The sequence below is a fragment of the Durio zibethinus genome, chromosome 1 (assembly GCF_047325235.1).
Source record: "Durio zibethinus cultivar Kanyao isolate XHJ-2024 chromosome 1, ASM4732523v1, whole genome shotgun sequence".
In the NCBI taxonomy this organism is placed as follows: domain Eukaryota; kingdom Viridiplantae; phylum Streptophyta; class Magnoliopsida; order Malvales; family Malvaceae; genus Durio; species Durio zibethinus.
In genome coordinates, this window is record NC_143162.1 from 37,402,306 (window position 1) to 37,426,561 (window position 24,256).

The window sequence follows — 24,256 nt, forward strand, 5'->3', positions numbered from 1 at the left end:
TTTTATTTCTAGAATTTCTCATTGTTGCTCGGCTACAAACAAAAGTTTATGTTTTGGTAACCGGAAAACCATGTAATCATCATTTATGCATGGAAAAATCAACCTTTTGGTTATAAAATCAGGCAAATCTCCATTAGTTCAAGCATTGAACTCACAAAAGCGCGTGAAACTCAGCATTGATTGTTCCAGAAGATTATCTTTCCACTTTTGTCCATGCTTCTTTTGGACCCAAATGTGAAGTGAGGTCCTCGAATTTCGTGAAATTTTAGTGTTTTGGACCAAGAGGCCCAAAATAAGAAAACAATGGACCTTAGGCATCGGCCCTTAAAGCCCAATCAAAATAAATCAGAAGCCACGTGGAAGAATTTTGCTGACATATATGGTGAGCGTAGAGTTATTGCGTGTTGACCGTCCCAAAACTGCGACTTTTTTCATTAACTTACTGTCCTTTCATCGTTTAACTCAAAAATAAAAAACGCCAAAACAAAAAGAAAACAGAGAAAAAGGAAAGAAATAAAAACTGCGGTAGAATCTCAACCCTTACATTTACAGCGCGTGTATTCAACGTCATAATCTCAATCATTCAAAAGATTGCGTGCGCGAGCGCTCACTCAACAGGTTCCCATTAGTACAGAACAAAAGCCTAAAAAGAAAAGAAAAAAGAAAAAGATATTTAAAAGAGAAATAAGGAAAACAAAATCTGATAGAAAAACTGCAAGGCAAAAAAACCAGAGGATCTAGGGTTCCCTCGGATCTCTCTGTTTCGAAAAGATTAGGTAATTATATATAGATTTATAGGTGTTTTTAATGGATTAGTTACTTGTTTATTTTCTAATTAGGGTTTTCGAAATCGGTAAGTTGATTTAACGGCCGAGACTCTTTTGTTTTTTGGGACAGTAGTGTTGGAGTTAGGGTTTTAATCGATCGAACCCTAAAATCGGTGATTTTGGGAATCAGACTTTAACAAATTTACGGAGAATCGAAGCTGGAAAAAGGAGGATTTTGGAGAGATTTATTTTAATATACTATAGTATTTTTGCGATCTGTAAAAATGCGAGGAGTGCACAAATCGAAAAGGGTTACTTGGGCACCGGATGTTAACCTTTGTCAGGTAAAAATTGCAATTTTACGTTCCAAATTTCTAAATTTTGAGCTACGTTTCAAGTGAAATAGAGAAATGAAAAAAAAAAAAAAATAGAACAAGGAAAATGGCGGAGATATTAAGTTAAATGGACCAAAAATTTTGGGAAATGAAGCTATGTTACCCTTCTTGTTATGCTGTTTTTGGGGGTTTTTTTATAGTCTCTTTATCGGTTACTCTGTGTCTTGAATTGCGTTTGAACCTTTCTGGTGGTTAATTTAGTTTCATTTTTAGTATTCTTGTGAATCATGATTCAGAATATTTATCATTTTGGTGATGGCGTTGTTATATAAAACTTTTTAGGGTATGAAATGATTTTTTTTTCTTTTTTCTTTTTCAGTAGTATTTATGGCTAATTTAGTTTTTGGAAATGTTTTTATAAGAATATATCAGTCAATAGAGTTTGGAAGTTTGTCATGCTAGTTAGCCACAGAATATGAGAGAATGAGAATGTTAAAATACTTTGGCTTTTAGATTATTGAAATATGCCTATGAAGATAAGAATATGCCTCTGATTAGCATCCCTGGCTTGTCAATTCATGATGCTTTATTTCATATCAATGCATTGCTTTCATATAATGTTCATCTAAGCAGAACTCAATAACACATAACGAGAGTACCACAGTAAAATCTTCATGGAGTTTGATTAGAGTATGCACAATAAGTTAATGAATGCTTGTTATATTGTATTAGTTATGAAGTTTCAACTTTATATTGTCATTTGTAGTTATCACTTATCAGAAAAAATTCGAATTTGTGGTTTGTGTCCTTTTTCAATTTTACCCATACCCTTTGCATGTAGAATACTGTCTTTCCAAGGTCCTTAAGTATTTTGCTTTTGTCCTCAGTCCTAATCGAATTGAAAGAATCTTCATTTTCCTTTGGAGAAGTTCCAATTTTAGTATCTCTAATTCATAGATGTATGAGGTTCTTTACAAATTGAAAGTGCATGCATCTATATAGCCACCACAGGTTGATAAAGCGTGTTTTTCTTGTCTCATCCTAAGACCTTCTATTGAAAATCTGAACTGATTTGAAATGAACTTTTGCTCTAGTTTGATGTGAGATTTCAGAAAATGTCCTTTGCAAATGGTCTTTTTGACTAAAAAGGAGCAATCCAGTAAGTTGCTGTCGAGCTAGTAAGAAAGAAGGTCCAACTTTGCTCTCTAACGAGTCAAGTAGTGAGAGTGAAAAAATCAGTTTTTCCTCGATAGATAGGCTGAGTTCACCTCACAACATGACAAATATCTGATCTACTGTCTTGTCTCAGCCTTACAGCAGAAATACCCATTAATATGTTGGTTGGTAACATATACCTAATTCTAAAAGACTTGGTTAGATGCTCTTGCATAGTATCTAGTTCATGACAACTGGTTGTTGCGGCCATCTTAAGTCATATATCTGACCATCAAGGAGCAAAACTTCTTCCATGCCTCATTTTACATAGTTTATAGTTTGCTTATACAGATGGTCCCTATTATAGTTTGCTTATACAGATGGTCCCTATTATCTATTTCCAACCATATGGTATTTTGCCGGGGACTAAACTTAGTTGAGTAGCTAATGCTAGATTTTATGGTGGCCCCATCAGTAACGTATTAGGCAAAGTTTACCAGGCTAGGCATCTGAAGTTTGCCTCGAGATTTTCCTAGTCTCAGTTGATTCTTAGTGAGAGATCAAAGATTTTTGATAACACAGAGAGAAATGACAGATTAGTTGGCACATAGAAGCATCATAGAATGCAGTAGTTTAGCTTGTCTGTACTTCCATTTTGTTGTTAATAAAAAGTTTAAATATGTATATATATTTATATAGTGTGAGAAAGTTTTTGAAAAAAAATCCCTGTTTATGCAAACTCTCTTTAGTTCAGTTGCTAGAGGGTGTTTTGCAATAAAATGATGATTGAGCATTTTACAACCCTATTTCATTGAAGATCATAAACAGAAAATATAAATGCTTCTCCTTTTAACAGATAAGGCTGTTTCTATCAGAGGAATCACCTTCACAAGTTGGGTTGGGTGCTCAAGATCATCTCCAAGCAAAAACCTCTTCAGTACCTCATTTAAATGGGGCAGCTGTGGATGACTTTCTGCCTCCTGGCTTTGAAGGAGCTCATTCTACAAATCATCTGCAATTTAACTTGTCGGAAATCCCCGTGATTAAATGGAGATGTCCTCTCAAAGTAAGTAACAGTCTGAAGATTTCTTTTGTCGCCATTTTCATATGAGTTTGATTTATAAGTATTGCTCTCAGCATTTCCGTGAAAGCTGAATTTGCATTGTCACAGTTTGTATTGGACTTGAATTGGCAAGTAGTTGCCGGAGAGGAAAGTAAAGAGGTGGAGATTCAAAATCAGAGAGAAGTGAGAGTGCTTGAAGCTGTTTATCCCCGCCCATCTGCAATTCCTGAAAAGTATAATGCTTTTCTTTTTCCATTTTTGAGGGGAGGGTTGAGGGTTTCTAAAAACTGCTTTTCTTGGCTTTTACTTTCGCATGAGCCTAAATTTTCTTCTCCTTGTGCAGCCCTACGGTTTCAGCAGACATAGCAAACTGTCACTATGATGATCAACAAACTCCCCCAATACCCATAACTCCTATTGAAGATGAGGATCCAGCAAGTGAAACACCATCTGACGTCTTAGCACCATTCATTGCCCCCATTAGTTCACAGCACCAGTTGTTTTCTCCTGTTATTTTACCGCCTCAGCATTGCAGTATGCCAAGTGATTCAAGTGCTTCAGTCAATGAGAAACCAGCAGCTGGAATGGTCCTTAATGTTGAACCCGGTGTAGCAGCTGCTGCATCTGCTGCCCTTACAGCAATTAATCAAAGCAATGAACATGGAAACATGATTGATCCTGACTTACTCGTCAAAATTCTCAGCAACCCGAAATTGATTGAGAAATTAGTTACAGATTATGGAGCGGCTTCAGGTGCACAAAACTTACCTAAATCGACATCCCCCTTGGTACGTTCTTCTGACTCACCTCCACCTGTAAATCTATCCGAACCATCTCTTGCCCACATCAACAGAACAGAAAATGGCACGCCATCCCTAGCAGCTACTTCTAGTGGAGCGTTTTATGCTCAGCCAAATGGGATTGGAGTTGGACCCCCAAATAAACAGGGTCCTGTTACCATTATCCGTCCAGTTTCGTCCTCACCTGCTGTCGGGCCTCCTCAGAAGAAAGATGTAAACTATTACAAGAGCTTGATTCAGCAGCATGGAGGAGAAAGACAAGGACCAGCTCAGAAGTTCAATAGCCGATACAATCAACAGTTAAGACCAAACCAAGAACTAATAAATAACCCCAAATCAAGAGATTCGAAGCCAAGGATAATGAAGCCTTGTATGTACTTTAACAGTTCCAGGGGATGCAGGAATGGAGCCAATTGTGCGTACCAACATGATACACCCTCCCAGAACAGGGGCAATAACGTTTCGGACTCACCGAATCCAAAGAGAATGAAAATGGATAGAGAAATAAGCAGTTAGAGAGCACGTAAGCCTTTTCACACGGAAAAAGCCTACTGTAGCTCTACCTTTTATTTCTACACTGGCTTGGGTTTTATTTTTTTGGCAAATAGCCAAATAGTGTAATTCTTGTTCTCATTCTCATGCAGCTAGATTTAAGATTTAAGTTGTGGGCGAGAGAGCCTTGATAATCACAATCAATTGCGGATTTAAGAGAGCATTTTTTGTTTCCATTTTCCTTCTTCCTTTATCCAATAACCATATTACAATGACTACTTGAAAGTTTATATGTCGTGGTGGTATTTAATATGCATTTAAGCTTGGAAAGAAGGAACAATTAAGGTCAAGTCGATTAATTTATTGATAAATAATAAAGTTTTAGTCGTAATCTATTGGCAGCATAATGAAATTTTAATTTATAAAGCCTGACTTTGTTTCTCCGCTATACGAAAGAAGGCCGACCTCAAAAGCCCAATTATATATATGTTAGGTAATTGACACAGATTGCCTAATCATTTTCTTTATAACTGAATTAGTACTTTAAACTTTTTAAAAAAAGAGCCTTCAACGTTTCGACCAATCCTCTAAAGAGTGAACAAACAATCCAACTCCGATTCTGTAATTGCGAAGACAAGGAAGGAGATGTTGAAGTTTCTATCGAAAGTACGGATCGAGTTCAATGCTTTGGACCCACGCATAGCTTCATGCATGGAGTTCTTAGCCCAGTGCAACGCTCGCAAAGCCAAAGAATCGAATCCCGCGTGCCAGCTTCAGGTCAAGCGCCGCACCGACGATCACCCGCCCCAAATTACCGTTACTTTTGTCAACGGAGTGGAAGAAGTTTTCGATGCCACATCGACTCCTGCACAGACCATAAGGAACATGATCCTCGAAAAAGGTCAGCTCCTTGAGACCGAGCAAATGTTCCGTGAAGCTGGCGAGAAGTGGCCCGTTATTATACCCGAGGAGGAGCTTCACCAATCGTTTCCTGGAACCAAGGTTTGAGCATTTCTTAATTTTATGATTTCTGGGTCGGTTTCCAATTGTTGATTCTTTATGTTTTGCTGTAGAGGCATTTTGTCGAATAATTGGTGTGTTTGTGTGGGTTATCAAATTCTCATAAAATGTGGTCTGGGTTTGATCATTATTTGCTGTATTAGCATCCTGCTTACTCAAAATGATTGGCTAAGGGATATCAACGGGATGATGAATAGTTATTCTTAGTATTTGTCTTTTCAAATTTTAATTTATAGTACCTTCTGCTCCTGTTAATGAGTATTGATGGTATCCAAGAAAGAGGCACCATCTATTGTTGTAACCTCAACCTATTAAGAAAGGGATTTGGAAAGGGCCGCAGCTGCATCGACGACGGTACTGAGACTTGGAAGGCCTGCTCCTTCCAGCAAGGGAAGGGGGGGCAGACGTTCAAGAAGTAGTGAAATCAGATCTCACCTACCTTATCCGGTCTGATGTCTTTGAGAGCATTGAGGAAAAAGCACAACACGCCAATGAAAAGAGAAACTAGCTCATCTATACGATTAATACTAACTACATTTTTCTTCTTATATGCTTTATTCCGGCAAATTAAAGTGAGAAAAATTCTGTTTCAAGATTCCTAAAATGATTGCTACAATGCTATTGTTTTGTTTTGTAGCATGTCCAAGTATATACTACTACCATTGTCTATATACTCATTGTCATGTTTTTTTTTTTTTTTTCCTTTTTCTTCAGCCAAGGAAAGCAGAAGAGAAGAAGCAATGACTCCAATCTGTCTGACTTCAGCCATTTTACCGAGTGTCACTTTGGAACTTTGGAAGATCATCAAATCTTCCATTGTATGTTGGGAAAGTACCTTACATGAATATTTTGAAGCCTGATTTATGCCGCTAGAGTGTATCATTTTCTTATTCTTCCTAATGTTGGGTGTATCCAGTTACTTCAATTGAACTCTCTCTCTATGAGTTACTTGTTAGACTCTAATTTGAGTACTTTGATTTCATCTATTTCTTGTCATGGGAAACCCTTTTTGCTGGATCTCGCTGGAGTGATCTACAAATAATAGCAGAGTTTGCTTTGGTAGGACATTTTCTGCTAATGAAATGAATAAACAGTGTAGGCTCTATGCACACTATTGCATAGCAAAATGGAATAAACAGGCAGCAAAGCAGTAAAAACTATATTTCTCAAATTTTTATGCAGCCAATGTACGTCAGAAAAAGAAATTGTTTTCTGAATTTACTCATCTCTTCCAAATGGTTACAAATACGCTACACAGAGTAATGGCAGGAGAATATTATTAAAACAAGAATAGGATAATGATGGTTGCTCTTTGTGTTCAATTGCTCAGCGATCTTCTCGCTGAACACTGTTGGGATCAGCCATCATATCCATCATCATCTTCTCAGGTGAATCATCCCAATTTGCAAATGTTTTTAAGTCAACCTGCACAGAGACAGACTCCGTCTTAAGCCTCAACAGTTCTCATGCATTATGCGACATCAATTTTACAAAAGCAAAGGGTTTGTAAATGCCTTAATCTTAAATGTTATGTTACCTTGCGTCTTTGCTCAGTGAAAAGTTCTTCTCTTTTCTTGTATGAATTCTGGACTTCCTTTGCAGTTCTACCACCAAGTCCCCAAACTTCCACTTCTGATATTGAAGCTTCGACAGCGAGGAATCCCTGCAAGAAACCATTCCATATTTTAGTAGTCAGCCTTTTAGGGCACTTGAGGCAGCAAGTAAAAGGGTTTTTAGTATTACCATGTTGAAAAATATAGCAGTTTAAAATAGTTACAATCCTCATGAGGCTTAGGGTTCAAAGAGACAAGAAACCACCAGTGGTATGAAATAAATACCGTAGCATTAACTAAAGCCTTAGGGAATTTTGCATTATTATGAGATTATCAACCTTGCCATCATAAATTCACTGTACCTGAATTGGGATAAGGGAGCCAGGTTGGTAAGTTTTATCCATTGCATGATGGCGAACTGTAACCTTAGCAAAATCTTCATCGATAAATATCCTCTCATTTGTAATATTTCCTCCAAATGCAATTCCCACAGGCTTTGGATGTGATTCATAAACTTTGCCAGTTGGGTGCAAATGGCTGTACACAAAATTCTTCTCTTTCCCTGTTAATGATTTTTTTTAGTAATTAGTTTCACTATGTCATCAACCACAAAAATACCTGAGCGATATTTGACTTTGGCTAGGTAAGGGAGGATCTCCTCAGTGCGCCCCCCTCCCCATGCCCCTATCCGACCCTCCAGGAGGAGTAAAAGAAAAAGGAAAAGAACAAAGATTGCCACATATCCTCTTGTTTGACTACATACCTGAAGGTGAAAATACATGGAAGATTGGACTTATAGCATATAGGTTCCCCGAGCTTCCATAGAATTTATCCCTATTCTCAAAACCCTGCTGGGTAAGTGCCCCTATGATCCATTTCTTGGTTTTGCTATTATCCTGATGGACATCTTCGGAATTTGCAGAAATAAGTATAAGTAACGGACCATGATAACCTTCAACATTTGACCAGAATCTGTTTAAGCCCTTCCCATGAGCAGATGACCTAGAAAGTTGCAAAAAATCACACAAACATATGAAAACACAGGCCACAAAAACACACACAGAAAAGACGCAGTCTCTCTTGAAAAGATTACTAAGAGCATTGATATTTTAAGCAGTACAACCTTCAAGAAGATAAATCACAATATCATTAAAGGGGGAATGACAAACCGATAAAGAAGTTTTTCATCTGTTCCAATAAGATCACCAGCTAAGCATGCCTTCAAAATTTCTTCACTAATGTTGTTTGTAGATCCAAGGAAAATCGCCCATGCCCTTCCATGTGTTAAAAGTAAAGCTTGAGATGCTGTCGATGAAATATCTCCTGAAATGGATTGTGAAGATCCTGACTCATCCTGCAATCCATCAAGAAAAGTATCTAACCAGTGAATTTTTACAATCAGATCAACTGATTTTCGCATAATAAAAACACATCAAAATGAAAAAGAAAATATATACTAGATGTCAGGTAAACACATATGCAAGCAGACACCAATCAACAGAATAAGGGAAATTGGGGATAGACAAATATAAAAAGCCAATAATTTTGTTCAAGTCTTACAAAAAATTGAAATACACCTCTGCAGTAACTGAGCTTTGAAGTCTTCCATGAACAAACTGAGTCAAGCAATCTGAAAGGGTCGGTGCCGTCGTTAAAGCCCAAGCAAGAAACTTTCCAACAGGAAGCTGAACATGCAAGCCTAATATATCACAATCCCACAGATCCAAGCTACTATTAACTTCAGCACACGAAACAACCGCAGACAACACCAAATGATTGATATCAGGCAGGAAAAGTTTTCCTTTCCTTTCAGAAAATTTCCAAGTCCTGACATTCCACAACATAGACCAACACATCCAAAGAAGCAGAAGCACATCAGAGGGTAGTAAAGACCCATTTATCTTACAATCAGCATCATTCGATTCGAACTCCAATTTCGAAGAAAGGCCTAATTTTTCCAATGCCATAGCAAATATTCTCAACAATATATTGAGTGACATTGATGTAGACATCCTCCCACAGGACTTAACATAACCTCTAAGAAATCCCAACCAGTTTATGCCTCCTTTTTCAGACATGAAAAATAAATCTACTATTGTTGTTCCTAAGTGATCCAACAACCTTGGAAAAGACTCTGGCTTTTGTGGTGATTCGTAAACTGGGTCCTCGTAACTTAAATAAAAACATTGCTGGAATCATGTAAGAAGGAAATTAAAAAAAAAGGGAAATTATAAACTAAGTGATTGAATGAAATTAATAGCAACAGTTTGAGTAAGTCGAATTACCTGAAGGGATTGGATGGAAATTGTGTTTGTTTGAGGATCGGAGAGCTTTGAGAAGGATTTGCGAAGCAAAGGAAGAGTTCCCGTGGAAGCTACGAGGCTTTCTAACTCTCGTTGTTCAGGCGACACCGTCTGTTCCGTCGAAGATGATGCTCCCATTGTTGCAAAAACGAAAAAAGAAAAATCTGCAATTCAAGTTTCAGATTTTTTTTTCAAGAACCATTATTACCTTCAAATAACTGAAAAAGAATCACCTAAAACGCATCGTATACTGGAGTGGTGATTTTAAACGAAACGTTTCACTGTTCCTTCACATATCTTTGCTTGGACTGACAAAACGATGTCGTTTTTTTTTTCTGTTTTCGTATAGCTAAAACGCTTATGTATTTTACATAAAATTTATGTATTATAATATAAAAATATAAAATATAATTTTTTAACTTTATTAAATTTATAAATAATTTTTAAAATTTTTAAAATATATTATTTTTATATTCGTATTATATTTTAAATTAATAAGTTATATACGAATTTACCGAAAGATTCGAGTACATGGCAAAAACTTGGTGAGAAGCTTTTACTCACCATTTGTCTGGTTCAATGAAAAAAAAGATATCTACCCATGAACGGCTTCAGCTTATTGGCGATTGGGTCCTCAACTTGATAATCACAAAACAATTTTTCTTCTTTACCCAAATCTCGCAGCTCGCCATATCACTCATCCTCGTTCTGATAACACGGAAAACGATAAACTTGTACGAGCAGCTGTTAACAAAGGATTGCATCGATTCATCACAAAGAAAACTACTATCCATGATGAACAAGTGATGAGTACTAAGCCTTGCGAGGTACAACTTTCTACTGATATTTACAATATTATTATGTTGAAAAATGTATGTAAATTTAATGATGGATATTTAACGTTCTTATCAATTAAACTGACATTCGGTATCTTAAAAAGAATTCAATTTACATAAATTATAATATAAAGATTAAATCTTAAAGTTTGTCTAAACATAACAAATACGAAGATTAATTGCATAATTTGACGAATTATTTATATTTCTAACATTGTGGCAGGTGTATCAAAAATATTCCTAGAAATGCTAGGAGAACACCCTGCATCAAAGCTACAAGATATTTGTCAAAAGAACAAGTTGGATTTACATATGGTGAAAGAGTCATGGAAGACTACTTACCATCTTAAAAGGGATATAGCAGTTAACAAAGCAGCTATGGAACCTGTGATGATGGACTTGGGAATTGATTATAAGAATGCAAGAGATCAGAAAGATGAAGGTGAGAGTGATGATATTCCTAATTAAATAGTTCTTAGTTCATCTTTGAAACACCGTCGTATTTGCCCTAATAATCTGTGCTTGTGTAAGTAGTTGTGAGCTTTGACGTTACGTTGATGAGTGGGGTAGACATAAACAGAAATCATCTTTAACCAACTGATCATGGCGTTCCTTACCATGGATACTCATCGCCCATTTGAGTTTGGTGTTGCTTCAATGGCGGGCCTCCTCTACCTTGATGCTGCCACGTGTACGGAAAAAGTTTCACTTGAAACAACATCTTAACGAATTCGGAGCCGTTGATTTAGCTTACTTTAAATATTCGGAGCCGTGACAAGTCAAAAAGCCTCTCTGCTCTTTAGGATAACCCCAGCCGACAGCCTTGCTCTCCTCAGAGTTACACTGTCTTAAATTAAATTCTGGATTTATTAGTAAATTAATCACTCGCATCTTTCTTCACTGAACAAACAATAAAAAATAATTAAAAATTCTCTACTTGCTCCACTTCACAAATCTAACTCTCATGAATAGCCAACAACCCAATTTTGATTTTCTCTCTTGCTTGACTCTCTAGCAGAGAAGCAAGAGAAAGAAAAACAAGCAAAGATGGGTTCGGTTTCATTGAAAATAGGGGATGGAACGGCAAGATTCAAGAGAGCAACACTTTGTTCTTCAGCTGTTAACATTCTCATGCTTTTTTCTGTTATTACCACCAATCTTTTTGCTTTATATGCCTTCACGTATTCACCTAAACAACACATAAACAACCCACTTCACCATCCTCACAATAACATCTCTTTAATCTCTCAACAAGTCTCTTTGATTATAAAAGAGATCGATTCTTCTCAAAGAAAGCTTGCCCAGATGGAAAAACAGATACTTGGTTATGACACTTTTGATCTTTCAAGACCCAATCTTGCAACTGAACTTAAGTTGTTTTTGCAACATCATCAGCTTCCTTTGGGAAAAGATTCAAGAACTGGGATCACTGAGATGGTTGCTTCTGTGGGGCATTTTTGTGAGAAATCTGCTGATTTGTTGTCCCAGTACATGAGTTACAAGGTTTCTGGACCTTGTCCTGATGACTGGAGTCTTGCTCAGAAGCTAATTTTGAAGGGATGTGAGCCTTTGCCAAGAAGGAGGTGCTTGGCCAAGACTGTTCCTAAGGTAGGTCTTAGTTCTTTTCCTGTTTCTCTTTGGAAACCTATTAGTGAAAAGATTGTTACTTGGAGTGGTCTTGGTTGCAAGAATTTTAGCTGCTTGAACAATAAAAAATTGAGTAGAGATTGTGTTGGTTGCTTTGATTTGGTTAATGGATATGAGACTCAAAAATATGTAAAGGGTAGAAGCAAGAATGATTTTCTTATTGATGATGTGTTAGCTATGGGGAGTAGTGGGATTAGAATTGGATTTGATATTGGAGGTGGATCTGGGACTTTTGCTGCTAGAATGGCTGAGAGGAATGTGACTGTGATTACTAACACCTTGAATGTTGATGCACCATATAGTGAATTCATTGCTGCAAGAGGCCTTTTCCCTTTGTTTTTGAGTTTGGAACATAGGTTTCCATTCTATGATAATGTGTTTGATTTGGTTCATGCCACAAGTGGATTAGACGTTGGAGGTAAACCAGAAAAATTGGAGTTCTTGATGTTTGATTTAGATCGCATTTTGAGGGCGGGTGGCTTGTTTTGGTTAGATAATTTTTATTGTGCTGATGATGAAAAGAAGAGGGCTTTAACTCGTTTGATAGAAAGGTTTGGGTATAAGAAGCTGAAATGGGTTATAGGAGAGAAGACAGATGCAGCTGGGTCAGGAAAACCCGAAGTTTATCTATCCGCTGTTTTACAGAAGCCGGTGAGAATCTGATGGTTAATAGTTCCTGGAAAGTGATGGAGGTCAGAAAATCGTTTGAATTTCTAGCTTTATGGACACAAATTTTGTTCAAATTTATTGCCTTCAATATCCTCATGAATTTATTCCAAGATGGAATAAATTGTTTCCTTTCTTAACTAGCAGCGGTGAAGGATGGCCTCGGTTCTTTAATCTAAAAATCCCTTTTTTTTTTGCCCCCCCCCCCCCCCCTTAAATGTCTTCTTTCGTATTTTAGTCGTCGTTGATTACTCAAACAAAGAAGTATTACGAAATGATAATTTCTTAGCGTATTCTCGAAATTGTTTAAATACTTTATATTTGATGTTTTTCTGTAATTGGATGTGCCTTTTACCGTCATGATCCCAACTGTATTCTTGGATCTCAAACATCTTCCTGTAGATGTGTTTGAAGCCATGTACAGCCACCTTGGATCTCATACGTCATGTTCTTGTATACTGATCTTAGGGTGTAATGGATATAGTGGAAATATATTATCTCATCATCACTCAACAGCATAATTTAAGTTCTGATTTCTGATAATACCATTTGCTAAAAGTTCATTTCCTGCTGAAAAATGTATTTTAAATTCGTACACCACATTTCCACCTCTACCAAGTGAAAGCTAAAAGAAAAGCATCTGCTCTCCTGCCATTTTTCATCTCCAAATAAACAATGGACCGTTCTTGGATAAATTTCAAAGAGCAATGGAAATTCAGCTTGGTGGAAACTTAAGCATTGCAACCTGAATCGAAGCCATTAATGCCTTGCATTGTGGCACTGTTAAGAAGCTTCATCCCTTCTTCACTCATCTGTTGAACTTCTGTAGGGGATAGAATTCTGATGCAACGGACACACCCAACAAATTCGCTGCACAGACATCAAATCATAGCCATTAACAAATAACCTCCAAGAATTAACAAATGAAATGAATATAAAATGTACTTACTCCCAAGGATCATCCCCAACGAGTAGAACATCATTCTCATAATCCACATACACCAATTTCCACCCTGAACCTCTAGGATCGTCAAGTAGCCCCTTAAGTCCAAACATGGATTCAATTGCTGAGATTAGTTCACCATAGTTCTTAAAACTCGTGACATCAATCGACCTTCCAACAGATCCTGCCTTCTGAACCTGTCAGCCAGCACCAATAAGAGTTAGAAAAACGTGAGTTAAAACAAAAGTAACACCATTATGTAAAGAAATTTCAATGTCCCATGAGACACGAAACCGAATGATGCAATCTGCACATTAACTCCCATTGATGCCTCGAGAATTTTCATATTTGAGAAGTAAATTGGTATCATACCTTTGTATATGTTCTCACACGTGGAGCCATTTGATGCCATGAATTATTCTGCAGAAGGCCACTCTCATCAAAATCAATATTACTAGAGGAAGTACCACCCGAGCTGTCTGGTAAGTCTTGTCGAGAGAAGGCCTGAGAGTCTGCGAGGCTAGCAGAGGTAATCTGAGACTGGACATCCTGACTAGAACTAAAGTTTCCAACCAAACAATCTGAAGGATTTTGAAAATCAGCATCCTTCAATGAGCATAACTCATCAAGAATGACACTGGAAACAGAAGGATCAATCACAGTACTGCCACCATTACTAACATCAATGTTAAGACAGCTGTATATCCCACTCTGATTATTGCTGTCATCAGACAAATCTCTCAGCCCACCCGAATTAAGACTGCATGGATCTTGCTGAGTGAATGAAGTTAATTGGTCAGCCTGGTATAAAACCCTACAATTATTCAGCTGATGATCCCATGTATCTTGACCCCCTGTAGTTAAGGAAGAATTAGTTGCTTCAGGAAGGACAGCTGAAGAGTCTTGTAACCCAACTGCTAGTGTAGGACCAGGTGACTTATAAATCCCTGCAAGTGGTTGGCAAGAAGAAAGGTGTGGCGTCCATTCATTGGCGTCTATAAAAGGAAGAAAGCTGCTTAAATTACTAATATCAGCTTGAGATAACTGTATTTGATGAGCTTGGAGGACTGACGATTCCAATTGTGACTGAATGGGCCATGGGTTATTTTGCAATTGGAATGGCATCTGGCTCTGGTTAGAGAAAGAAAGTTGGTTCAAAATACTTGATGGACTTACAGCATTTGCCTCCAGTTTTTCCTCATTGCATTCTGATATTGAAGTCATCTGACTTAACTGATCAGTTGAATGCTCTGAATCCAGCTTTAATTTTTCATCATTGCTCCTAGCTTGTGTTTGGCTTTCAAGTTTGTTAGCAGGATGTAGGTTCCCATTAGCATTTATTTTCGGCAAATTTGAGTTGATGGGATCAGGTTGGTCAGGGACTAATTGGGAAAGATTTTGGCTTTCTATCAACAGATTCTCTGATTGGATAGGCTGAGGTTTCTGATTGCTTGTAGACTGCATATTCTTCATCTCTTCCAATGGAGACCCTTTTGCAGCAGAGATTTGTTGTAAAGTAGATGCAAAAATTCCTGGATGGCTAACAAGCTGAGGCTTCAGCATCATTTTCATCAGTTGTTCAGAACATAAATTTGAGATCGAATAAGGAAGACTCCCATTTCCATTTTCAGGAAACTGGAGGAGAGGCCTTTTTATCAAGCTTCCCCATTCAGATTCTGCTCCTGTCACCATAAAAAATAGCCACTAGATAAGTACCTAAAAATGTTGCATACCACTCAATATAACAAACAGAAGCTTACCCAAAATTCCAGTATGAAATGGCCGTTTGAGACCTGAAGTTAAAGAGGGAAAAATAAAGAGGCTTTCAGGAGTTTCAATTTCCCATGCGCTGACCCTATTCTGTTTATCGTTACATCCAGGTTCATCCCACTCAACCTGTTTAGAGAATGGATACAAGAAGTTCCATTATAAACAGGCCAGGAGATAAAGCACTATTGTTTAATAGGAAGAAGCAAACCGGTATCCTGTTACAACAAACAGTTTTCAGTTAAAGAAAGAAAACCTGAAGGTTTCGCCACTTCGAGCCAGGCCATCTCAGAGGATCCAAGTCACTAATACCAACTATTGTACCCATATATCTGCAAAAAAATTTGAGAAACGTTAACAGACATCTAGATAGTCAGATACGTAGAATATTTATCATAGACTTCAAACATACATTAGAACAAAAAATATTGTTATTTTTCCCATGTAGAGCAATCTAACAACAATTATATCATTATACATTGTCAAGAAACAATATGAAACAAGCCTAGAGTATTTCACTTTGTGCAACAGTGTAGCAAAGCTCTAACAATCCAAGCACATCTATCATGAGGATTGTCTTTGACCCCATAATGATTCAAAATTTCTTTAACGTCTTAAGGTTGGAAACATATGATGAGAGGATGAAACTGTCTAGAACCATACCTACGTTTTCCTGACTCTTCTGTTTCAAACATCATTCCAAACCTCATACCAACAGAGACTTGAGACCCATATACAGATTTGCGGTATCTAGGCAAAGGGATGACAAATTCAGAAGGGCAGGCTCTACAAAAAGACAGAAGAGAAAGGTGTGTCAGAAATAGATAAAGGAACCTTAAGAGCAGAAAAGGTGGGAAGAGGATACAAATGCTATTAAACACACCTTGGATTGTAGAAAATTGTGAATGGGCTTCTATTAGCAGCAGCATGAGCAGCAGCAGCAAGGACACCAATGTGCATACTATCAGCAGAAAGAACTGATGATGGTAGTGTTGTTTGTTGACGATTTGCACGCCTCACACCCACCAATAACTGTGATTTCTCATCCCTTGCAACAATAAGACATAATATAAGATGCAATCATTAATTTAGCATTTAAAATACTTTCACCGAAAAAATGCAAGTATATAGCTCTAAAATGTTGCAGGGAATGACTACAGCATACCTGATAAAGAGAACGGAATCACCAGCCCTAAGCCTTTTTGATCCAACAAACAAACTCCACCCAGTTGTAAGAAGGTGTCGCTTTGGCTGCCCTGCACAAAACAACACATAGAATACTCAAGATCAAGTTCATATTGTCAATATATTTTTATGTATATGCACACACACATATAAATATGAATATACACAGACAGACATAACAATTGTGCCATACTATGAGAACTAGCAACAAAAAACATGTGTTGCAAAATTTCTTTTCAAACAATTCTAATCATATTACTTGCTGAAACAGAAGGTACTCACCCCGGTATATATGGCGAAATGTCCAGGTATTATCATGCAAGTCGCGCACAACAAGCTCTTGAGTTGGGGGCTGCATTGTGTAATCCTGAAAATAGATAAAAACAGTAATGTGATTCCACATAATGTCCTGGCATGTGCAAGCATGCTTGCAAGGCTTTGATCAACCCATTAAAACCTCACCAATGGAGGAAAGAGCTTCTCTGCTGCTCTGCGTGGCACTGAAAAACCACCATGTGTACTTGTATCACTTGCAGTCAAAGTTTTACAAAAAAATTCATTTGGATGCTTGCTGGGCTTCAATCCAAAGTCTGGTATAGGGAAGACATCTTTTTCCTAATCGAAAGAAAATTTATCAATGAGAACAGTGTCAAATATTCAGGTCTAGATGCTTTATCTTGATGGAAGAAAGGGGTTTTTCTTTTTTTTCACATTTAAATATCTAGGAACTTGGTAAGAGTTTCAAGTATACTTCACACTAGAGAAGCTTACAGTGTTCACCGGTTGAAGACTCATTTGAGCATATATTTCATCTGTATCTTTGTCTGCCTGTCAAGGATTACAAAGAAGTAACGGCAGTAGTTATTTAGAAAAGATACACAGTAACGGGTAGCATATTTAAGCCTAAATGGCATACACGTCTCTTTGTTATGAAAAAAGGTAAATAAAAAACATACATGTAGCGTAACATTGTGAACTTGGCACATCAACTGAGATGGAAGATTTGGATAGCTGGGAATTTGAGAGGTCGCCATTCTTTTCGTGGACACTGCTACCTGCTCAAAAGAATAAAGCCATTATTGGTCCTGTGATTCTTGATTAAACAAACGACAAAATTCACTGAAAGGCTGTCATACATCTTTGGGATTTTAGCGCAGTTTTTTCAAATATTATCAAACAACCTCTCAAATGGTCGTATCCCACCATGGATTGGCATCTCTAGTTTTTATTCTTGGGATACAGCATTAGTGCGAGATCTTGGCAAACAAGTACTTCCAAGTTACATCTCAAATAAACTAAGCAATGGCAGAAACCTAATGCATCAATTTTACAATCCAAATGATGGAACCAGTAATGTGAATATTCATCCACTGGCAAATGTGATTCATTGTTCTCAACTCCCATCAAAATGAAAGGAGCCCAAACTGCGATTGAAGTGGAAAACTGTGAAGCATAAGAGAACAGCCATGATACTGGAAACATGGCATTTCCATACACAAGGCTCAAGCAATATTTACACATCAAACTACGCATATTGGTCTCAAAGCAGGTTACCAGATTTTATCGATTTAGCAGCCACAGGTATACTAAGGTTTCATTAAGTTAACGCTAAGTCAACTACACAAATATCAGAGACTTCCTTCCCCGGGTTGAATTTTTTTTTTTCTGTTTCCACTAGACTACTACTTTCATGTAACAAAATTCCAAGGAAAAAAAGAAGACAATGGGAAGCAAAGTTCGAGGAAAAAGAGCAGGTTTTTTGCTGCAGGAAAGCAAATATCAAGTGAGAAATAAATCCAAACCTGTTCGCTATGTCCTTGAGGGAAGTAATATACAAGGCTCCCCACCTGAGGCAAGAAAACAAGTGGACCTGCGCAGGCATGCCATAACTCGGAATTTATAGCCTTCCGGGTCCCTGAAATCGATCAGGAAAAGACAGTGTAAGACACATGCTTCAACAGAGATTACACATTATACTGTTGAGACTTAAATAGGTCTCCATTAAGACCAAGTACCGACTAACATCTTTAATTTTAAGCTTCTATGTTGAAGAGAGAAACGTCAATGGTTCATTCAACTTATTAGCAACACGAACCTTTACAAACCGAATAAAAAGAAGTGCTTTTAACCGAGAAAACAGATCGTGCTTCAACCTAAGAAACTCTTAAAAAGCCACTAGGAATACCAAAACATAATGTGGAGAAAGAAACTAAGTTAACTGTCTCATTTTAACACATGAGCAAAGGACAATTTTTCAAAAACAAACAAAGAAAATAAAGTTTTAAATGAAGAAAAAACGAACCAGACTGATCTTGCATTTCTTTCAACAACTTCATTTCCTCAAGCAGAGTGGCCTGTGCCCCTCCATTAACCAAAGCTCCTGTTTTAATCTTCTCTTCAACAACAGAACCCATTATGCGATCTTTTCCTATTAAAAGAATTCTTCCTTTTTACGCTCTTTTACAATACAAGCAACCAGAAGAACACAAAGCAAAGTCCCCACCTTTACATCGTCAATAGAAAAACCCAAAACCCATCAACTTCCAAAAAGAGAAGAAACAAATTTCCATTCCTATTGCTCCACTGAGCTTTCGTCCCCACTAAGTAGAATCACGTATAGTATCTTCTAGAGATGGAGCAATTATCAAAGAAAAAAAGGGGTCTCACAAAACACAAATGACAAAACAAACCAATCCCAATTGGTCAGAAAGGAGGACCTTTTACACCCTCTCCCCTCGCACCTCACCCCAACCCCACCCCCAAACAGCAGCAGCACAGTCCAAAATCAAGGAACAAAAACCTGCAAAGAAAAGGGGACAACACTGGAAAGAAAGATCTTTTCTTATGTGGGGCTTTTTTTATATAACCGAAAAAAACACCTCCCCTTCAGTTAGCAGCATCAAAGCACGCCGACCAAAGCATTTGAGTAGCTTCTCTCTCTCTCCCTCAAAAGATATAGACCTTTCAATGAAACCCCACTATCCTCATCATCACTTTGATTCCATCCCTCCGCTCGATCATCAAAAATAAACAAAACCCCAAAAACGTGAAAAAAAAAACTTATAAAAATTCAATCCATTTCTCTCTTTATGTTACACAAAAATGACTATGTAAGTTGCTTGATACTGGGAAGAGCGTGCCTGCTCTTATCCTACGCACACACTTTCTCTATTAGGTGATTCCATTGCAGCTTTAAACTTCGAACCCATATATTTATATAATATAATTAATAAATATAAGTGTTAAAGAAAATTAATAAGGAAATGTCGAAAAAGCAGAGCAAGGCTAACAGAACACGAAAACAGTATCCAGTGTAGAGAGAGACAGAGAGCTAAGCGAAGCGGAGGGGTGCGTAGGATAATGAACAATACCTTCGTGGTATACTTTAGTAAGTGGACAACGAGGATTCACTTGTCTGTCCCTCTCCTATTTTCGCCGTGTGAAAGTTATTTTTTATATTTTAATTTTAATATAAATAGAAAAACGAAAAAGCAAAGCTTTGTTTTGGTAGTACTTTTTTGCGTATGATATTTGACCGACCGTCACGCGTGCGGGTCACGACAAAAGCAATTGGGAAGTGGGGTAATTACAACTGACACGTGTCGCCTTTGAATTTTGACTCCCTTGTTGCGGTACCGTTTCTTCTTTGCACATCTCGTACGATTAATACTATTTAGTTTAGCAACTTGCCATGGTTGGTATCTCATTTTTATTTATCAACCAAATTTAATGTTAAATGTAGCAAGTAACCTTAACCTTGACCCAAATTAGTGATTTAATAATCTTTTGCCCAACCTTAAGGATTTCACTATGAATTAATAAGCAAATATAATTGTTTCTCATAAAAATATTCTTTTCATTATTGATAAAATCTTAACGATAAGTTTTCAAAATTTTAAAACAAATAATATTATATAATGAACATAATTCAACGATTGATGTATTAAAAATATTAAATAGTTTATGTCAGCGAGCTGTATTTTAATCTTTTGTCCAAACTTAGACAACTATATTTAAGATGAACGTAAATGTGGACTGCCAATAATTCCCTTGCTTCCTTATTTAAATATATCACATTAATGTGCCTCCAATCTATCTGCCATAATAGTTTTTTTTTTTTGTTCTTCCTATGCTTTCAATGCAAAATTTACTCTTCATTATTGATCTTGCTTTTAATAAATATGTACACAATTTTTGTACATTCAATAAATAGATTTAATACTTTATATTTATTTCTTTTACTTGTATTGTTTGTTGTGGAGAGTTAACATTATTAACAGAAACTAGACTATGATTATTTCGTCCCTTTTCTAATTTATACAAATAAAATGCTTATAATTAAGATAAGATAAATAGTAATTTAAATTTAAATATAAACAAAAATAGGTTTAAAATTGTAAGCTTTGTAATGTTTAAAAACGAACAAATGAATATTTTTAATTTTGAATTCAAACTATATATATTATTATTGGTTGAAGATTTTTGGTTGAATAGGGGAAGAAGAAAGAGAGAGAGAGAGAGTACTTCACCAAAAAGGAGAGAAACAGTGGTTTTTTTTTTTTTTCACAAGAGATGAGACATGCCATGTACATGATAATTAAGAAAAAAGAAAAGGTGATGAGTGATGGTGTACCTACAATTGTTGCATGGTTGAATACGCATGGGGCAAAAGGCGTCACGCACGCATCCCTATTTATTATCAACATGGACATGGAGTTTATATTTTGGTTAATTTAGAGTATAAATAAATGAGGATATAATTTTAACTACCATGCACTGCAACATTATTCAAAGTCTTGCCCCCCAAAGGAGAATAAATAGGGGACAACTTTTTCCACGGTGGGTCATCATTTGTTTTGTATGTAGATATAATAATTTATATATTTATATTATAAAAAATATTAAAATTTATACAAAAATTATATATTATAATTTATGCTAATATAAACATATAAAATAAGTTTTTTTATTTTATTAAATTTATATATAATTATTATCAAAATTTTAAGTTATATAATTTTTTATTATATTTATATCGTATTTTAAATTATTACATCTATTTGCATAAATACTTTTTTAAAAGCTAAATAATATTGAAAGATCACATGTACTTTTTTAAAAGCTAAATAATATTGAAAGATCACATGGATTGCAAAACAATAATTTTGTTGCATTAAAACCAAAAAAGAAATAATGATAGATAAAATGCAGCATTAAGCTCAATGTCCTTGGAATTTTGATAGTCTTATACTTTTCGAAATGTTATAAGCTTTTTTACCAAAAAATGTTGACATACATAATTTCATGGACGATTTTTAATGAACCTAATGAAGATAAAAGGAGAATGCATGGTATTACTTTTTATAAAATTATTAACTAGTATATTAAAACATTTCATTAACAAATAACAATATATATATATTACAACTGAATTGAGATACTATTTTTAGCATTTTAGGTAAAGTTATCGATTCATTGAGTGATTATTTTTTAAAAATATTTGTTGAAGACCCAATTCATCTTTCATCGTGTATAATAAATTAAAATATAAATAATAATTTTATTTAAAATTAATTAATTTCTTATTTATTATATCCATCCATATTATTAACGCGAGATACCATAGTGCTACTCTGGCCTTGCAAAATCAATTAAGATAAATAATATATATATATATTTTTTGTTTCATTGAACATTCCCAGACGGCACGTGATGATGATCATATGATCCATGTGGAAAGCACATGCATCTATGTGGATGAGAAATATGATCAAACGGAGCATATTTGACGCTGAAATCGGTGGCACCGCACGCGTACTACGACTTGGAAGAACTAGACTCTCTGTTCAATGGCCCTTGGAACTTAAACTCGCCGCATTCTTAGCTTATCCCCCACTTTAATTCTTTACTTAACCCCTTCGTTGACATAAATGATGGCCATCACTAATCAATTTTTTTAAGCATCCCAATCACCGTTCATTCTCTGAATTACACGTGTCAAAATGCAGCCAATCACACAATTGGTTAAAGCATACGTCATAGACATTCGATGCCTTAAGTTGACCCTGTGATTTAAGCCACCAAACCAAAATCTTCTCTGATCATCAGCAATTATTCTGGACCCACCCACTTACTTTAAGCAAGGTAAAGCATAGCTATGTTTGTGAGAGTCAAGATAAGCCTCATCAAATACCCAAATGCAAAATTTTGCTTTTGCTAACCTTATAAAGTGTAATTCGATGGACCCTTTCCAATTTAGAGAGAGTGGGATCCACTCTTTATCATTTTTTTTCTTTAAATCAAATCAATGTAGCGTGGTCCATTGACCGGTGATAGATAGAGACAGCCATTGACAGGTTAATTTTGCAGTAAAAGGTGCACAAAGTGAAGTGGCATAGGAAAAAGGAAATCGGAGGACCTTGATCCACGATTTCTCTCAAGCTAAATTATGCTGTGCTTTAGTTTTCTAGGCTCCAGCTCATTGTCGAGTTGGCCAATGCGTAATTATGTTAATTTGTGCAATGTAAAATACCAAAGAACAAAAATGCAATCATCACGAAAGAATATACCCATTATTTAATTTGGAAAACTAAATAGAATTTCTTATGATTTTCCTGCATTTAACTACATTTTACGTTGTGTGAGAATTTTTTTGGTATCGAGTGTTATGGTGATCAAGTTGATAAAACGATGATAACCAACGAAAGAGAAGGTTTCCTTTGAGGAAGGAAAGGGTCAGGTGTCACTTTAGATAGCAAACGAATGATTGAGATTATTATGGGGATTACAGCTTTTATAAGGGTAAAAACAAAAGCATTAATCAAAGATTATTACAGAACAAAAAGCGTGGAATTTTTATATACATGGGCTTGGATTTGAACAATGAGAGTACATACAAAACATTAAAATAGCAGCTAGAACTATTGATATTCATAAATTGGTGATGATGAGAGTGACGGGGCCAAGGCGTGATAATTGAGAGTGAAATAACCTAGAAAACGAGCGTGGTATGAAGGGAACATAGGAGCAGTGTAAGATGTAGGGATGCAAGGGGACATCAGCTTCTGAAAACATCTGATGAGAGAGAGAGATTAAGAGAGACAGAAGCCCCCTTTTGTCTCTAAAGTTTCCCGCTCGCCCCCTCCCCTTTTGTTTTATTATTCACTAAATTATCACTTTAGCTGGTCCTGGCTCCTGGCATGGCATCTTCTCCTTTGCTTTGCTTCGATGTTTGTGGAGGTGGGCCGAGACTCAAGGCTTGCTTCTTGGGCTAACTTTTCTTTTTTGAAAGGAAAGTTTGATACAAAAGCACATTTCCTTTACTGACAGTTTTTTCTTTTTGGAAAGGTTGCTTCATTTTTTAAATTAGAACAAATTATTAACTCATAAAAAAATTTATAAATTTAAAAAACAAAATTTACATTTATAAATCATTTACTAGAAAAAGATATTTCATTCGAAATTACTCTAAAATTTAACCACCTGTGACAGCTCCTGATGGCCTTTATTGACAGTCTTTTTATTCCCTCCACTCTTGGATTGGGTGGTACATCCACTGCCACTCTCTACGGCTGCAATTGGAAATTGATTCAATGCAAAATACAAGTCAAAATCTTCAGGTCAGTATTCATGTGTTCCCTCCCACGCTCTCGTTCTAAAACAACTCATCTGTTTATCACATGGGTATGTTCACCTTGAGGTGACTTCAGGACTCATAATTTGAT

At 36.3% G+C, this 24,256-nt stretch overlaps 5 protein-coding genes across 8 annotated transcripts; 3 read left to right on the top strand and 2 right to left on the bottom strand.

The window, feature by feature from the left end:
* Positions 1-616: 616 nt before the first annotated feature.
* On the top strand, positions 617-4,848 carry LOC111312794 (zinc finger CCCH domain-containing protein 6-like). 3 transcript variants are annotated; one of them, XM_022913404.2, is made up of 5 exons: positions 617-776; positions 901-1,111; positions 3,114-3,323; positions 3,429-3,553; positions 3,664-4,848. In XM_022913404.2, the coding sequence occupies exons 2-5, from the start codon at positions 1,052-1,054 to the stop codon at positions 4,634-4,636; spliced, it is 1,368 nt and encodes a 455-aa protein (XP_022769139.2). In that variant the 5' UTR covers positions 617-776; positions 901-1,051; the 3' UTR covers positions 4,637-4,848. The 3 variants fall into 3 exon arrangements, with proteins under 3 accessions (XP_022769139.2, XP_022769138.2, XP_022769141.2); XM_022913406.2 differs by having other exon boundaries at positions 681-776; positions 898-1,111; XM_022913403.2 differs by having other exon boundaries at positions 676-1,111.
* A 290-nt stretch (positions 4,849-5,138) lies between these two features.
* LOC111312795 (39S ribosomal protein) lies at positions 5,139-6,618 on the top strand. Its single transcript, XM_022913407.2, has 2 exons — positions 5,139-5,614; positions 6,347-6,618. Exons 1-2 carry the CDS (start codon positions 5,258-5,260, stop codon positions 6,374-6,376), a joined length of 387 nt encoding a protein of 128 aa, XP_022769142.1. The 5' UTR covers positions 5,139-5,257; the 3' UTR covers positions 6,377-6,618.
* Positions 6,619-6,759: 141 nt separating this feature from the next.
* Positions 6,760-9,718, bottom strand: LOC111312793 (TLD-domain containing nucleolar protein). Its single transcript, XM_022913402.2, has 7 exons — positions 9,471-9,718; positions 8,763-9,374; positions 8,355-8,539; positions 7,949-8,187; positions 7,548-7,747; positions 7,170-7,295; positions 6,760-7,057 (listed from the first exon to the last, which is right to left on the bottom strand). The coding sequence occupies exons 1-7, from the start codon at positions 9,624-9,626 to the stop codon at positions 6,959-6,961; spliced, it is 1,617 nt and encodes a 538-aa protein (XP_022769137.2). The 5' UTR covers positions 9,627-9,718; the 3' UTR covers positions 6,760-6,958.
* A 1,446-nt stretch (positions 9,719-11,164) lies between these two features.
* On the top strand, positions 11,165-13,154 carry LOC111312797 (putative methyltransferase At1g29790). The gene has a single exon (XM_022913411.2). It carries the CDS (start codon positions 11,372-11,374, stop codon positions 12,632-12,634), a length of 1,263 nt encoding a protein of 420 aa, XP_022769146.1. The 5' UTR covers positions 11,165-11,371; the 3' UTR covers positions 12,635-13,154.
* Positions 13,155-13,157: 3 nt separating this feature from the next.
* LOC111312796 (auxin response factor 5-like) lies at positions 13,158-19,756 on the bottom strand. 2 transcript variants are annotated; one of them, XM_022913409.2, is made up of 14 exons: positions 18,835-19,756; positions 18,335-18,447; positions 17,489-17,587; positions 17,304-17,360; positions 16,995-17,147; positions 16,815-16,899; positions 16,513-16,603; positions 16,231-16,395; positions 16,011-16,133; positions 15,604-15,679; positions 15,341-15,476; positions 13,953-15,256; positions 13,587-13,777; positions 13,158-13,507 (listed from the first exon to the last, which is right to left on the bottom strand). In XM_022913409.2, the coding sequence occupies exons 1-14, from the start codon at positions 18,944-18,946 to the stop codon at positions 13,369-13,371; spliced, it is 2,844 nt and encodes a 947-aa protein (XP_022769144.1). In that variant the 5' UTR covers positions 18,947-19,756; the 3' UTR covers positions 13,158-13,368. The 2 variants fall into 2 exon arrangements, with proteins under 2 accessions (XP_022769144.1, XP_022769143.1); XM_022913408.2 differs by having other exon boundaries at positions 13,953-15,262.
* Positions 19,757-24,256: the final 4,500 nt, after the last annotated feature.

Bases quoted from the DNA above. Each gene is read 5' to 3' on its own strand.
- LOC111312794 (XM_022913404.2), top strand. From the start codon at position 1,052: ATGCGAGGAGTGCACAAATCGAAAAGGGTTACTTGGGCACCGGATGTT. The intron at 1,112-3,113 runs GTAAAAATTGCA...TCCTTTTAACAG, and splicing joins CGGATGTTAACCTTTGTCAG to ATAAGGCTGTTTCTATCAGA. The intron at 3,324-3,428 runs GTAAGTAACAGT...GCATTGTCACAG, and splicing joins AATGGAGATGTCCTCTCAAA to TTTGTATTGGACTTGAATTG.
- LOC111312795 (XM_022913407.2), top strand. From the start codon at position 5,258: ATGTTGAAGTTTCTATCGAAAGTACGGATCGAGTTCAATGCTTTGGAC. The intron at 5,615-6,346 runs GTTTGAGCATTT...CTTTTTCTTCAG, and splicing joins AATCGTTTCCTGGAACCAAG to CCAAGGAAAGCAGAAGAGAA.
- LOC111312793 (XM_022913402.2), bottom strand. From the start codon at position 9,626: ATGGGAGCATCATCTTCGACGGAACAGACGGTGTCGCCTGAACAACGA. The intron at 8,188-8,354 runs GTTTGTCATTCC...GCAACTTTCTAG, and splicing joins GATGAAAAACTTCTTTATCG to GTCATCTGCTCATGGGAAGG. The intron at 7,748-7,948 runs GTATGTAGTCAA...AATCATTAACAG, and splicing joins CCATGTATTTTCACCTTCAG to GGAAAGAGAAGAATTTTGTG.
- LOC111312797 (XM_022913411.2), top strand. From the start codon at position 11,372: ATGGGTTCGGTTTCATTGAAAATAGGGGATGGAACGGCAAGATTCAAG.
- LOC111312796 (XM_022913408.2), bottom strand. From the start codon at position 18,946: ATGGGTTCTGTTGTTGAAGAGAAGATTAAAACAGGAGCTTTGGTTAAT. The intron at 16,396-16,512 runs GTATGCTGTAGT...TATTGTTGCAAG, and splicing joins GATTCCGTTCTCTTTATCAG to GGATGAGAAATCACAGTTAT. The intron at 13,508-13,586 runs GTAAGTACATTT...ATGTCTGTGCAG, and splicing joins GTTGGGGATGATCCTTGGGA to CGAATTTGTTGGGTGTGTCC.